Source organism: Gilbertella persicaria (genome assembly GCF_025201335.1).
Source record: "Gilbertella persicaria strain CBS 190.32 chromosome Unknown B0P05scaffold_15, whole genome shotgun sequence".
Classification (NCBI taxonomy): Eukaryota; Fungi; Mucoromycota; class Mucoromycetes; order Mucorales; family Choanephoraceae; genus Gilbertella; species Gilbertella persicaria.
In genome coordinates, this window is record NW_026251976.1 from 352438 (window position 1) to 366776 (window position 14339).

The 14339-nt window shown below is 36.7% G+C and overlaps 6 protein-coding genes across 6 annotated transcripts; 3 read left to right on the forward strand and 3 right to left on the reverse strand.

The window, feature by feature from the left end:
* Positions 1-76: 76 nt before the first annotated feature.
* On the forward strand, positions 77-595 carry B0P05DRAFT_468208 (acyl-CoA N-acyltransferase; the record flags this gene model as incomplete). Its single annotated transcript, XM_051574418.1, has 1 exon — positions 77-595. One exon carries the CDS (start codon positions 77-79, stop codon positions 593-595), a length of 519 nt encoding a protein of 172 aa, XP_051435931.1.
* Positions 305-2245, reverse strand: B0P05DRAFT_59669 (jmjC domain-containing protein 7). Its single transcript, XM_051583134.1, has 5 exons — positions 1715-2245; positions 1572-1670; positions 1442-1528; positions 1011-1397; positions 305-965 (listed from the first exon to the last, which is right to left on the reverse strand). The coding sequence occupies exons 1-5, from the start codon at positions 1767-1769 to the stop codon at positions 598-600; spliced, it is 996 nt and encodes a 331-aa protein (XP_051435932.1). The 5' UTR covers positions 1770-2245; the 3' UTR covers positions 305-597.
* Positions 1779-4358, reverse strand: B0P05DRAFT_537764 (uncharacterized protein; the record flags this gene model as incomplete). The annotated part of the gene is made up of 10 exons (XM_051577769.1): positions 1779-2289; positions 2329-2566; positions 2611-2776; positions 2818-2883; positions 2927-3040; positions 3086-3224; positions 3269-3867; positions 3914-4018; positions 4062-4188; positions 4230-4358. The coding sequence occupies 10 exons, from the start codon at positions 4353-4355 to the stop codon at positions 2227-2229; spliced, it is 1743 nt and encodes a 580-aa protein (XP_051435933.1). The 3' UTR covers positions 1779-2226.
* A 120-nt stretch (positions 4359-4478) lies between these two features.
* B0P05DRAFT_537767 (tRNA-dihydrouridine synthase) lies at positions 4479-6029 on the forward strand. Its single transcript, XM_051577770.1, has 3 exons — positions 4479-4749; positions 4790-5536; positions 5586-6029. The coding sequence occupies exons 1-3, from the start codon at positions 4498-4500 to the stop codon at positions 5613-5615; spliced, it is 1029 nt and encodes a 342-aa protein (XP_051435934.1). The 5' UTR covers positions 4479-4497; the 3' UTR covers positions 5616-6029.
* A 179-nt stretch (positions 6030-6208) lies between these two features.
* B0P05DRAFT_578783 (S-adenosyl-L-methionine-dependent methyltransferase) lies at positions 6209-7517 on the forward strand (the record flags this gene model as incomplete). Its single annotated transcript, XM_051581883.1, has 2 exons — positions 6209-7031; positions 7084-7517. The coding sequence occupies 2 exons, from the start codon at positions 6209-6211 to the stop codon at positions 7515-7517; spliced, it is 1257 nt and encodes a 418-aa protein (XP_051435935.1).
* Positions 7518-7568: 51 nt separating this feature from the next.
* Positions 7569-10059, reverse strand: B0P05DRAFT_537780 (Gaa1-like protein). Its single transcript, XM_051577771.1, has 11 exons — positions 9813-10059; positions 9670-9772; positions 9532-9620; positions 9392-9482; positions 9258-9351; positions 9064-9216; positions 8927-9019; positions 8655-8877; positions 8517-8600; positions 8116-8473; positions 7569-8071 (listed from the first exon to the last, which is right to left on the reverse strand). The coding sequence occupies exons 1-11, from the start codon at positions 9929-9931 to the stop codon at positions 7610-7612; spliced, it is 1869 nt and encodes a 622-aa protein (XP_051435936.1). The 5' UTR covers positions 9932-10059; the 3' UTR covers positions 7569-7609.
* Between the last annotated feature and the right edge of the window lie 4280 nt (positions 10060-14339).

Genomic DNA, 14339 nt, shown 5'->3' on the forward strand with positions numbered 1-14339 from the left:
TGACTCTAGCATCTATTTTTCACTGTCAGACATACATTGTCTCTTTTTTCTCTCTTTCTTTCTTTTTTTAAAAAAAATGAACCTCAAGTTTACAGCTGTTACACCTGACGACTTAGACATCGTGACTGAATACGAAACAGCATCTTATCATCCTGAAGAAGCTGCCAGTAGAGAACAATTAGCGCGTCGTATTCACTATGCTGCTGAATCAGGGCCTGAATTATTCACTGTGGCGCGTGATATGGATCAGAACGGCAAAGTAGTGGGATTTCTCTGTACCACACTCACGACGGCTGACTTGGTGACAGACGAGTCTATGAGTCGTCATGAACCTAACGGTAGAACTGTCTGTCTCCATAGTGTCTGTGTCTCTCCTGACTACCGTAACCAAGGTATTGCTACCAAACTGTTAGAAAACTGGATTGAACAATTAAAACAAGCCAACCAACAAGCCAAGAAATACGACCGTGTTGTTCTTATGAGTCGACCTAATCTTCTTGGTCTTTATGGTGGTGTTGGATTTAAAGAAGTAGGTGTTAGTAAAGTTGTTCATGGTCCTGAACCTTGGCATGATTGTGTTTTAGAACTTCAATAAATTTATTCTTCCTCTTCTTCTTCGTCTAATAATGCACGATTGTTTTCTATAATGCCTGTCATCCATCTTCTGTGAAGCCCAATTGTAGGATATAGTATGTTCCTATAGTCCATATCATACCAATAATTGATAGCAATCACACCTTCTGAACCTTGTTGTAATACCTGGTGAAACCATAATGCTGGTAAATACAACATGTCGCCTTCTTCTACTGTGATTGTGATGGGACATGCATAAGCAAAACGAGGAAATCGGTCTAAATCAGGCTCTAAGGGATTGACAGGGATCCATGGTGTTTTTGACTCAAGAGGTTTTAATTCGAGTATGTTTGCTTCATTGGGTTCATAGATAGCATTTCGATACATGGATTCTAAAGAGGTATTAGAGATATACACGCCAATTGACAGATATGTACCATGCATGCAATAGTATTCTGAAGGAGGATAGAGTATAAACGTCTTTTGTCCACGAATGACAGCATAGCAATTCTCGTATGGATCTTTATGTAAAGAAGTAGTACTTTTTTCATCACCAAACCAGAAATTGACTGCATCCGGTTGCTTCCCTAATGCCTCACTACACCAGCGAATATCCTCGTCCACGTCTTTTTCTAATGCACTATATTCGATAGAAAGACTAGAATTTTGTAGACTGATATAATGAGCATGGTCGGATATGACTTTGCCTTCCATGATATCTAAAAAGCCATTGAATGTCATGTGTGCTTCATAAGGCATAGCGAAATACTCTTTGTTCGTGACTGGATCAAAAGTCACTGCATCCGCATATCCATTGGGTGTAACTAACCGAACTGTCAGGTGTCCATAGTATGTGAGTGTACTTTACTTGCAACTGTTACAGTAGCTTCGCCCATCTTGGATCTCAAATACTCGTTTGTCCATTGTGTTCTTGCTGGCCAGTGATCAAAGGCACCTATACTTTGTCTAAGTAGCCCTTCTGTGTGTATGGTTTTTACCTTTGATAATAGCTGGTCTATTTGGGTGAACTGAAGTTCTTAAAAACTCTAAAGCAGAAGGAGGGCTTTCATAAATATGAATATGAGTACCATTGATATCTAAACATATTGAGTGTTATTTTTGAAAAGAAAGCTTTTTCTACCTTGATATTCTTTCACGTATTTCACAAACACACTCTCAATATCTTTTTGGCTCATATATATATATATATATAAAAAGAAGAAGAAAAATTTTTATTTCTTGCCTAATAACATGGCACGGAAATCATCATTACTCTTGCTGTCACCTGTATCTTGTTTTTTATCAGAATGAAGTTTCTCAACATCATTTCGATTGACTGATCTTTGACCTAATTTAAGTGATTTTCCTCTTCTGATGTTTGTATTCGGTCTGGTCGAACGAGGTCTTGGTTGAAATGAAGGTTTGGGGGGTTCATTCAGTTTTGACTTCTCGAATTCATTTTCACCTTCATTCAGTTTTGACTTCTCAAATTCATTTTCACCTTCATTCAATTTCGATTTCTTGGTTTCGCTTTCATCTTCTGCAGACAGTTTTCTCTTGAGAGGATTGACTGTTGGTTGTTCTGTCACTTGTTGTTCTAGTTGTTCTGGCTTTGCTTGTTTCTTGAGTACTTTTTCAATGGGCTTCTTGAATTCACTTTGCTTTTTCTCTTTTGCTCTTTGTTTTTGAGCAATTCGATGCGCACTCTTCTTTTTCTATCAAGGTATAAGATACAAATATACATATATCACTTACTCTATCCATAATCTTCTTTTCTTGTGTATCTTCTTCCTTGACATACTGTGACTGCCATTGTCTTGAGAGAATCTTTTGTTTACGATTGATGCGAACGAGCGCCTCTTCATATGACCCTAATGTGCCAATTTCATGTTCGATTGTACTCCATATATCCATCAGTCGTGCAGGATTATCAATTTTCTTTTGTATTGCCTGTTTAAATAAGCTTGTACAACGTTCATAATTGCCTTGATCACTAAATGAAATTTAATGAGATGATAAAAGACGGGACTTCTTTACCGTTCAAACTGAATAAACTGAATCCATGCTTCTGTATCTAAACCATGTCGGTCAACCACATCTTCCCAGAGTTCTCTTGCTTTCTCTACATCCCCAAATCGCTTGAGCGAAATAAAAGCATAGTATTTTTCGATCCGATAATATGGGTCTCCTGAATCAGGAAACGCTAATAATAAAGTTAGATCAAGGGTTACACTTGTATTCTACCTTCTGTCACATATTCTAAACTTTCTTCAAAGGCTACTTTTAAATCGATAATGGCTTCTTCGTCCACTAAACAAAGTGTGAGTAACATCATCAACATCCAACAACCTACAGTCTTCCCAATCGATCTTTCTTCTGGCATAATCACATTTAGCCAACAAGACAGTCACCAAGTCTTCTATGCTTGATAAAACCGGTTTCGAGGCTAGGGCACGATCAAATATATCTAGCGATGTTAGATGGTTTTGTTAGCATTAACACAGGAACTTACTCTGTATTTGGTCTGTGGATTTATTGCCTGATTCATACGTTCTTGCTAAATGAGCCCATAATATACCAGACCAGGGACAATTACGCACTGCTCTTGTACATGTTGTCTCTAGATAAGCTTGTATTCTAGCACGCTCAATCTAATGATTGCCTTAGTCATGATACGCTATAGAACAGGATTTACCAAGAATAAAATGTAATCATCCCATAAACTAGGATCTGTACAATAGTACACAATGGCTCTTTCATAAAGAGATCGAACATGGTTTAATGCAAACATGTTCTTGGTCGTCAATTCATAGTCAATGTATTGATAAAATGCGTCCAAAGCATAACCTGTGGATGTCAACTGCAATTCGTAATAATCTCTTTCTTCTGCTGCTTTCTTGATCTTGGCATAAATCTTATTGGCTTCTACCATACTTGCTTCGTACTCTTGATTATGATACTGGGTTACAAAACTAGAATAAGCTTGAAATGTATCTTCACAGTCAATGTGAAGTACAGCCAATCGATCTAGATACATCTTTTTGACACGACGTAGTTGGTCTTCATCTTGCTTAAATCGCTCGAGAATAGAGAGCTCAAATTCAGAATAAGGTTTCCAAACCATTTGACTTTGCTTGACATGGGAAGATGTGGCTCTGACGGCTGTCAAGAGATCTTGACGTATGTTATCAATATAGTCTTCTACTGTTTCGTCAAGTGTTGTGATATCATCTGTGAACCCTTGATAGAAATCCTCAAGAACAAAATCAACATAATCTTTCCAAATTGTGATGGCTATCAAGAAAATCAACAGCTGTCCATGTTTATCCATCTTACTTACACACATAGTCTTCTTGTGCTAAGCTGTGCAATTGGAATAGTTTTGTCTTTCCTTCTACTGTGTTTGCTTCTTTTTTCGTGTCTTGTATCCAATCCAACCATAAAGCTAACATGATACATGAACATGAATCATACAGGATATAGCTTACCTTCACTCATAGGATAAATATCATGCATATTCATCCGAGCCTGTTCAAGTTCATCCTGAAGGCCCGCTTTTTTTAAAAGATCAATTAGTTGTACATGCAAATCATATTGTGTATTATCGTCTGCAAGCTATAGAAAAATAAGTCGAGTTGTTTGTGTTTATGAAATACCTTTTCCATAACTTCGGGTATAGCTTCAAGTGCGTCCAAGGTCTTTTGTGCTTCAGTACCTTGTTCCTCAGACGTAGTGTCTTCTTCTAAAGTAGGTTGAACAGGTTCTTCTTTTGTTGAGTCCATAAAAGAAAAAAAAAGAGAGAGAAAAAGAAACGCGTCGAGGCGGCCATTGAAAGATTTGCATAAAGAGTGAATTCCATGGTGGCTTATGTTTTGGCATTTCTTTTTTTCTCTCTCTCTCTCTCTCTCTCTCTCTCTTTCAATTATGAGACCTATTCTATCCAAACCCAAAGGATATGAGTTTTATACTAAAATACTTGGTTCACCTAAATACATTGTAGGACCCATGGTTGAGCAAAGTGAATTAGCTTGGCGTATGCTTTGTAGAAGATACAATGCTCATTTGTGCTACACACCCATGTTCCATGCCAAACTCTTTAGTGACCCTATAGGAGGACCCAAGTATCGTCTTGATCAATGGTCCATTCATCCTGAAGACCGGCCTCTGATTGTCCAAGTAAGTAACATTGATGAATACCTATGCTTAGACTCAAGAGTTTTGTGCCAATGACCCTGATATTTTGACAAGAGCAGCCAAAATGGTAGAACATGACTGTGAAGCTGTGGATCTTAATTTAGGCTGTCCACAGCACATTGCCAAAAAGGGACGCTATGGCTCCTTTTTGCAGGATGACTGGGAATTGATCTACAAATTAATTTCTACGCTGGACAGAGAACTCATGGTGCCTGTGACAGCCAAGATCAGAGTATTTGAAAGTGTATCCAAGACAGTGGATTATGCTCATATGTTGGTAGAAGCCGGCGCTCAATTGATCACTGTGCACGGCAGACGACGAGAACAAAAAGGGCATCATACCGGCCTCGCTGATTGGACCAAAATCAAAGCTGTAAAAGATGCAGTCAATATACCTGTGATAGCCAATGGCAATATTCTATATCACGATGATCTGCAGACATGTTTTGAGCAGACAGGCGTGGATGGGGTGATGAGTGCCGAAGGCGTGTTATACAATCCTACATTATTTCAGCCAGGACAAATCATGCCACCTAAAGCGTATGACGTTGCGCTTGAATATCTTGAAATCTGTAAGCAACTGGACCCAATAACAAGACCACCCGTTATCAAAAGCCATCTATTTAAACTGTTCCATCAAGCCTTTCGCGTGCATACAGATCTTCGTTCTCAACTAGGCACATCTAATACATTGGAGGCCATGGAACACATTACGTTGACATTACGCGAACGACTCTTAAAAGAAGATGTCGCAATAAGTTTATGCCAGGTAAGTTGGATTATGTTTTGTACTCTCGATTTAAATAGACGTGTGATAGCCATACATTCGACCTAACCTTCCACGGTAACACAGAAGGTATGAGCGACAATAGATTATCGCCATTTTTATTCATCATGCGTAGTGCATGCGACTCTCCCTTTTTTCTTTCTCTCTTATTAAGATCATGATCCGATTTATTTACAAACAACTTGGCTGCAACCTTGTTCGTTTCCATAAAAGTCAAAAAATCAAGCCTGCACGGCCTCATTCAAGTCCTTGTAAGACTTTCCATATCAGATCTTACTCGATGATCATGACAACTCAAACCATGTGAACGGTCCGGATATTGTTAAAGGAGGGGGGGGTGCATCACTTTACAGGAGCTTATTTTAGAAGAAAAGGAGACTCGGGGTAAAAAGGGCGTAATGGGGGGTGCTTAATATACGAATATATAAAGTTTGGCATTTTCGTTTTGTTTTTTGTTTTTCTCTCTTCTTTGTTATCATGATTGGAACAAACACCACTTCTTTATTTGAAAACCCTTCTTTCTTTGAAAAGATATTGAGAAAAAGGTCTTTATCTAAACGTAACATTCGTCCTTTATATACATCTGACATGGTGACAGAAAACAGTTGGAAACACCGAGTACCAAAGACTTGCCATCAGACAAAGACATACAACATGCCTCCTTCACTGAGTCCATCCGCATCATCTACAACTACCAATTCTTCTTCTGTCTTATCTGATTCTGCTATTCAGATGCCTAAATCAACACAACGTCCTAAACGACCATTGAGTGCAGAAATCTTAATTAAAATCATGGATCAACGCTTATATAAACGCCAACAACTTGAAATGCAAAGAGCCAATGAGCACCTCTTGATGCCTGCGCCCACTCCACAACCCTCTTCTCGTCTCAACAAACTCATGTATCCCAAGACAAAAAAAGAACAACCCATCAAGAAACTCAAAAGTGTCAAGAAACCTCGTCCGGTGCCAATGAAAACCATGTCATATGTTTTGACACAAGACAATAACGAGCAAGATCGTATGGTAGCACAACACTACTTATTACGCACTGCTTTCGGATCAGATTTTAAGTCGCCTATTCGTACTCAACTTGAAAAGGGTATTGTAGTCCTGGATGTTGGTTGTGGACCCGGTACATGGACCATGGAAATGAGCACAGCGTTTCCTAAATCGACATTTATTGGCATTGATCAAGAAGCCTTCTATCCCAAAGACATTAAGCCACGCAATTGCCATTTTAGAACATGCGGTACACTTGTAGGACAACCAGAAGCATTGATTTTACCCTTCCCTGATAACAGTATTGACTACATCTATCAAAGAGACCTGAACTGGGGACTTAAAGGACAAACATGGCAGCCTTTGTTACTTGAATATCAACGTATCTTGAAGCCTGGTGGATGGATTGAATGTGTTGAACCTGATCTCGAAACACAAAATAGCCTAGAGCATGAATGCGCCATGAATGACAAGTGTAAGTTAGCTTATAGATTTATACGAGCTCCATATACTCACTCTATCTATAGTAATATCTGGCTTAACAATGCGTCAACAAGATCCTTATGCTGTCCATCGATTGCCTACGATGTTTGCCATCAATGGATTCCGACGAGTAGAAGATATTGCTCAAATGCTTCCTCTTGGTTGGGGTTCTTTCCATAGTTCCTCTTGTTCTTCTATATCCTCTGCAGAAACAAGAAAACGCGCAAGTAATGGCAGTGCCATGTCTCAAGAAACAACCGCTCGTGTTGACAATAAGCAACATTGTTCCGAATTTGCTAGGGCCATGTCTAGTCAGTACCTATTTATGTTAAAATCACTCAAACCTTGGTTATCTCATGAGATGAACTTGAGTTCTGAAAAATACGATGAGTATATTGCAGGTTTACCAGCAGAATGGAAGCGTGCTCGCACGTTTGTTAATTGGCATTGTATTATTGCTCAAAAGCCATTTGTATAAAAAAAATTTTTTTCTTCGATCTTACTGTATATTTCCTCCCCTTTTTTTCACTCCTTGTTTAATAATAATAAAAACCATGTATATAGTTTATATCAAGATGTAGCATTGGTGAATACTAAAATCATCATGGCCATATTGATAGGCCAATAGACAGTGCAAACAAAAGTCAAAAGCCATGATCGAACCACTTGATAATCAGACAATAAGATCTGTAAGACATCAACCAAATACATGTCAGTGATATAGACAAATAGACCAGCAAGACCAGCAGGAGAGAGCAAGGCCAACAAGATAGTCTGAGCCACTTGAAAAAGCTTGTTTGACGTGGGCTGGACAAAACTATAAGGTATCAAGATCAAGACAGCCGTCATGACTCCCAAACTGAAATTCAGGAGAGAGACGGTGGCAATCACTAATGCACTTTCAGCAAGACAGAAAGATTTAAGGATCGTTCCGTCGTGTTCAGCCAATGATGATGTACTGATCCATGCAACAGCCATGACAACAGTTGCCAATGCAATCAATTCAGATGCTCCGTATTGAATTAATATCATCTATTCTTAATTCAATTTACTTATTGTTACACATCCTGACTTACCTCCTGTTGTTCAAAACGATCGAGATATTTCCATCCGAAATGAGGCTGTATCATGTTAAAGATAACAAGACCAGCAACATGCGTCAAGATCAAAATACGGAAACCAAAGAGAGTATGACGCTTTTCAATAGAATAAGCAGGTAGTGCTTGTTTGTCTGCTGGCATAACAGGCTCTTTTGTGCCGACATAATACAGCGAGAGTGATTGAAATATAAGGGCACAAGCAAAAAGAATAATAGGAGGCATATATTGACTGATGGACACATAACGATTTGGCTGTGGTAACAGGTAGAAAAAGAAGGATTGATGAAAATGCTCCAATAGGTTATTTAGACTACGGAATGTAGATTCAACCAATCTAACTTATGATCAATCATTTGTTGCCTTTGTATGTCTTTTACCTGCCAATACGTCCAAATCCAAATAATTGATGTAAGTTTTCATGTCCAACAATACCATGAATAGTGACAGCATCAATGGTATAACTATAAAATCATTTTTTTTTTAAAAAAAATGAAAGCACATAATGGGCTGCTTACCGAAGATAGAGACCAGCTTCACTTGAAGGGTGTCCTAAGACTAAATACTTCATGCTCTGAAGCATATGATTCAAGGAGTCTAAATACTGACTATAAGGAGAACCTTGATAGGGGTTTTTGTTATTGTTATGCAAGGTAATATCAATTGGCGGATGCGCTGTTGAAGCAACTGCAACAATGGTATTGATCAAGTCTAAATTGGGTAATTGACCATTGACACCCTCTAATGTTCCTTTGATGAGCTATGTTAATGTGCCTGAATAAGCGCTTACCAAAAAAGACGCCTAGGCTTTCATAGTCTTGTGTGCCTGGAAAGTCTAAATGAACTACACCTTGAATGGCACCTGATCTAGGCATCACTACATCTGAGAAGACAAAATGAATGTATGTTGATGACTATTTAAATTACCATGCTCCAGTGTACCATGATAAGCATCCAGCCATGCTTGTGTTCCAAACTTGCCATGATCTGTCACTAGCAAAATCACATCTTTTGCCCAATAGACATTTCTTTTAAACAGTTTCGCAAGCGATAAAAGGGCAGCAATACCATTGGTGTTGTCTAGATAATAAGTGAAATTGCAAACCAACTATTCGACCTACATTCTCCCGTTCTTGATTTCCATGATGCACTCAAGATCAATGCTTCTTTTCCGTCACTTCGTGGTGCTCTATTGATAGCAAATGCATTGACTCCCTAAAAGAATAAGCTGTGTGTTGTCTTGCTCTTCAATTACCTTTTTGTTTTCTTTTCCTTCAATCACAAATGGTTGCATAACAGAAGTAAATCCAGTCTTTCTGAATTCATTATGAACAAATTGAGCTCGTCTACATGGCATAAGTCAATGCAATTCAATGTTATTATATGTATCTATACGTTTGACTGTCTTTTTCTTGAATATCCAAAAGTAATTGTCGATAGTATTCTGCTGTATGCACATCGTTGAAACCATAATCAAGATTGGTCTATACATCAATTCAATCGTGCGTATGTGTTATTATAAGATGTTCTTACTTGTCCAGGTAGTAAAGCGTTTTCTGATATATAGGTTCTTTTGCTGTATCCTTCATAAGGCAATATCAAGATCCACACAATACCTATAAAGAAAAGCACCACACTGATAACATAAGTGTATTGTTGTATGTATATAAACATACCTTAAGATAGGTGTGTATTTCTGTATGGCGCGTATCACTTTGACGCGTTTTTTGGGGTCAAAATAGACTTTTTCGCCTCTTCTTAGTGCCCAATATTCTTTGAGTTTATTTAAAAGCATAAAAAAGAGAGAGAGAGAAAAAGTTATCTGATCTTGAAATCGAATACTTACATGTCAAATAAGGGCAAATGGGTGCTTCATCAAATAAATGAATAAGTAGCAAAAAATGTATCTACTCTACTTTATCAATGAAGAAAGAGCGACCTATACTTCTTTTTTTTTTGTTTTCGAAACAAGCATGAAAGATTTGTTTCATTGCCACTCATTGGTGGAAACAAAGTTGATACATTCGCTTATAAACTCGAAAGAGCCTATTTTGTATCATAGAAGTAAATCATTCTGTTGGAAGGGAATATGTTTGGAGATATTTATTATGTATCAGTGATTATTTGTTATTGAAAATGGCTTCTTTTGTACTGATTTCAGTGCACAACGAACTTTGAATCCAGATTTGGGGTCAATACTCAAATCGAATCAATGTTTTCATCTTAGTAGACTCGTGTTCTTTTTGAGAGAAGTACTTGGACATGGCCTCACCTCATTCCGGTTGGATCAGACCTATATTAGGTCATTTTAAATTTCACCCAACAGTCAAACCAGTGGTACCACTCAACTCCTTGGCTCAAGAAAGCATGTTTTAAATGAAAAAGCGAATCATTTTGATAACCTAGTTGTCGAGAAATGGTGTATCGAAGATTAGCTTCTTTAGGCAGTGCTTTATGCATTTTTGCTCTGGTTGTATAAAATGTGCTAGCAATTGGTCTTTCTAAAGTATTTCATGTTATTTTGGTTGCCAAAGAACATGAGAAAATAGAAACATAAGCATCTAATATTGTAAGTGTGGGAGTGAATAGACATAGGACATACAGGGTGGCAGCGTGCGAAGATTGAAATAGGGAAATCCCAATCCTTCATCCCGCCGCTTTCTCAAATCGAGCTTTTGCTGGGAACTGCATAAAGATGCAGTTGTATGGCTTTGATACAGTAACAAAAGTTGTAGATCTTTGCTTTCTGAGCTGATTGATGTATAGAACGTAACAACTCTGCTGCTAACATGTTGAGTAAATAGGCAAAAACAATTTCGAGGTTTTTTCATTCATATCTCCTCATTTTTATAGTACAGCTATCAAACAAACACATTCACCAAAAACTACAGTCTCTGACGCGCATCTTGAGTATTTGAGCTTGTTTATAGCTCTGTTTTCTGCCTTGTAGCGTCCAAAAGAAAATCAAAGAGCTGTCAGGTTCAATATTTTCACGACTAGTACCCTTTAGATCAGAGGCCAAAATGGCCATTTTTTGCAAGTTGCTTTTTTTTTGGCCCCAATCGATTCTCAAGGTACCATAGATGTTAGTAGATATGATTTATAGGCATTTAGAGCATTTATGTGTATATAAGCAGGCTTTATACTACCTTTGTATGTCTGGAAAAAAGAACAAGATCTGTCTCAATTCTCTCTTTTTTTATGAAGCGTTTATTTGTCTAGAGCTTTTGTTACATAAGTAAGTTATGTATCATCAAGCAGCTCATTTAAATAGAATATCTTGATAAAAACACTTAGTTCGCCTTGGTCAGAAAAGAGAAGATGTTTGCTCATCAAAATATCAAAGTGTTAGAAACTTTTATGATGCATTAAATCTGGTAAAAATCACAATATATTCATAGCTAAAATACATTCAGTTCAGAAGCTACAATGCTATTTGCATGTTTTGATACAGTAACTTCAATGGAGAAGTGTCTGACAAGGAATGATTTGCATCTGATTATACAGCCATTATCTTATTGATAAAAATGTTTTACTTTAGGTAAAAAGCCTTAGATACCAACCAGTCAGTCACACTGAACAAATTGGAGATTGATTGATTCATCTAATATAGAATCTTGTACAGCAGTAGCCAGTAAACTATCTGGACCAACTGTACTATCTAAGACTCCTGTATGGAATGAAGGCTTTTACAAATTATTTTGAGCACTTGTCCATAAGTATAAACCTATTTTTGACTCAATAAACAAGATTTTTTGTTTAATTTTGATTTAATCGTTCTTATTTTGATATTGATGAATAGTAAGGAATAGTACGGATGAGCAAAATAATAGAAAAAGTGTATGTGTTTTGGATTTCCAAATTAATTTGCTCCTTAGTGTAATGGATTTATAAAAAAAATTCTTAGTTTTTTTTTTTTTTTTTTTTCTTTTTTTTTTTTTTTTTTTTTTTTTGTAAATTTATGCAAATTTTATCGAATTTTTTGTCAAAAATTTGACAACAATCTTTGCTTTTTTCTTTTTTCTTAACCTGATTTCTTTAAAATTAAAGATCAAAAGTGAAAGAATTCTTCACTCACTAAAGGAAAACCTTGGCCAAATTTTCACTCAAAAATGAAAGATTTCTTCCATCGATGGAAGAATGCAATCGCTTACGCTGTGGTGAGAGTGTGTTTTCTTTACCTAAAAATAATTGTTTTCCAGAGATGTTTCTCTGTTGATACTAATAGCACACTTGCACATTGGTATTAATTTGACAAATTAATACTCAAAGTTTGTTGATTTGTTAGTTGTATAGAAAAGGTCCTTTTGAATACATAGCCCAATGTAGTCTTTGACTGTTTGTACTTGATAAATTCATAAAAATGACTATGCTAAGCCAAAATTGCTTTGAGAGAATAAGGCCAAAAAAAGGAAGAGAGAGGAAAGTGTTAATCTAATGATGTGTCTGGGCGCGGATTTGTAATCAGAGACGAGATGGAAACATTTGGTTGGACATTGGAGGGAGTAGGTTATTTGTGATAACATGTTACATGGAGGTGCTTTGGGATAAAAGCAAATGTATAGAGGTTCATTTGGTACTCCAATAAAGTGCAGAGCGTGCAGTCTTAAGTATTTATGTAAGCAAGCAATTTTCAATCCTCTGAAAGACAAAGAGCTTGGTCAAGGGCACTTTTGCATTCTCTAAAGCCACCTTGAGCAGTGTCTAAGGACGATGCTTGGCTTCGGAAGAGTTTCTGATGCACATTTCAAGCGTCTTTCTGGAAGTAGTATTCAGAGCGGTTAGGTAGTAATTGACTGGATCAGTCGGGTAGCCCTTCTCATGAATTGGGGCTACTTGTGCGAGTCGTCAATAGCGAGGCATGTATGGCCAACGCCAACACAGATCAGAAATATGAAAATCCAAGTGGGAATTAAAGCTTCTGGCATGTATATAAAAATCAAAGCCACAGCCATAAACAAAATCACAGTAAGAGCCTTAGATGTCAGGAACTTTTCATGAATACAATGGATTTACAAAACATTTAAATTTCGCTAAAATTTATGCCGACTTACAAGTATGCCATTTGTATACTCGAAAAAATATTTTTTGTTATATTTTAAAGTAGTGTTTCTGTCTAAAACAACTCCAAAGGCACCGTTTATATGATTAAAAATTGTTTCTAGGTACCTAACGTATTTATGCGTGCATAAACAGGTCTTAAAGCACCTTCATTTGCCTAAGAAAAAGAACAAGGTCTGCATGAATTGCTATCTTTTTTTCTTTTTCTACTGCTAAAGCGTTTATTTGTCTAGAGTCTTTAATACATGAATAAGATATGTACTATCAAGTAGCTTATTTGAATGGAATGCCCTGATAAAATAAAACACCTGCTTCACCTAAATACATAAATAAATAAATAAAAAACTGATATGTGCTCATAAGAGTGTCAAAGTATTGGAAAATTGTATGATGCATTAAATCTGGTTCAGATGACTATATATTACCTATATTCACAGCTCTAATTTCTATTAATTGCTTTATCTATAGTCAGGATACATTCAACTCAAAAAGTACAGTTTTATTTGCATGATTTGACACAATTACTCTAATGGGCAAACATCAACTAACAAATGTTCTACATCTAATTAAGCGGTCATTTCCTTATTGATAAAATGTTTTAAAGTAGATAGAAAATAATAGGTATCAACCTGTCAATCACACTGAACTGATTGGAGATCGACTGGCTCATCTAATGCAGATCCTTGTACAGCAGTAGTTAGTAAATTATCTGGACCAATTCTACTATTTGTGAAATAAAGTTTCTTGAAAATTATGCTGAACCCTGACAATTCATCTATACATATGAATCTGTTGTTGACTCAGTAAACCGCATTCTTTGTTTGATCCTGATCTTTTCATTCTTATTTTGACATTAATAAGTTAGCAAGAAATAGTATGGGTGAGCATGAATGAACACGTGCGATCATGAGTGAGCATACGTAATCATGGATGACCCTGGGTGATCATGAATGGGCATAGACGAGCAGAATGACAGAAAAAACGTATGTGTTTTGGATGTTCAAAATCAATTTGCTCCTTAATGTAGTAGACTTATAGAAAATAATTCTTTGTTAGTTTTTTGGCTGTATTTTGACAAGACTTTATCATTTTTATCATTTTTTTCTTAATTTAATCTAATTCTCTTAAAGTTAAAGACATTA

Excerpts from the sequence above, each read along its gene's own strand:
- B0P05DRAFT_537767 (XM_051577770.1), top strand. The coding sequence starts at position 4,498 with ATGAGACCTATTCTATCCAAACCCAAAGGATATGAGTTTTATACTAAA. Across the intron at positions 4,750-4,789 it reads ACCGGCCTCTGATTGTCCAA|TTTTGTGCCAATGACCCTGA; the intron begins GTAAGTAACATT and ends TAGACTCAAGAG. Across the intron at positions 5,537-5,585 it reads TCGCAATAAGTTTATGCCAG|CCATACATTCGACCTAACCT; the intron begins GTAAGTTGGATT and ends GACGTGTGATAG.
- B0P05DRAFT_537780 (XM_051577771.1), bottom strand. The coding sequence starts at position 9,931 with ATGCTTTTAAATAAACTCAAAGAATATTGGGCACTAAGAAGAGGCGAA. Across the intron at positions 9,773-9,812 it reads AAATACACACCTATCTTAAG|TGTGGTGCTTTTCTTTATAG; the intron begins GTATGTTTATAT and ends TTATGTTATCAG. Across the intron at positions 9,020-9,063 it reads TCATGGTACACTGGAGCATG|ATGTAGTGATGCCTAGATCA; the intron begins GTAATTTAAATA and ends TTGTCTTCTCAG.
- B0P05DRAFT_59669 (XM_051583134.1), bottom strand. The coding sequence starts at position 1,769 with ATGAGCCAAAAAGATATTGAGAGTGTGTTTGTGAAATACGTGAAAGAA. Across the intron at positions 1,398-1,441 it reads AGCTACTGTAACAGTTGCAA|TTACACCCAATGGATATGCG; the intron begins GTAAAGTACACT and ends CAGTTCGGTTAG. Across the intron at positions 966-1,010 it reads AGAATACTATTGCATGCATG|AATCCATGTATCGAAATGCT; the intron begins GTACATATCTGT and ends ATACCTCTTTAG.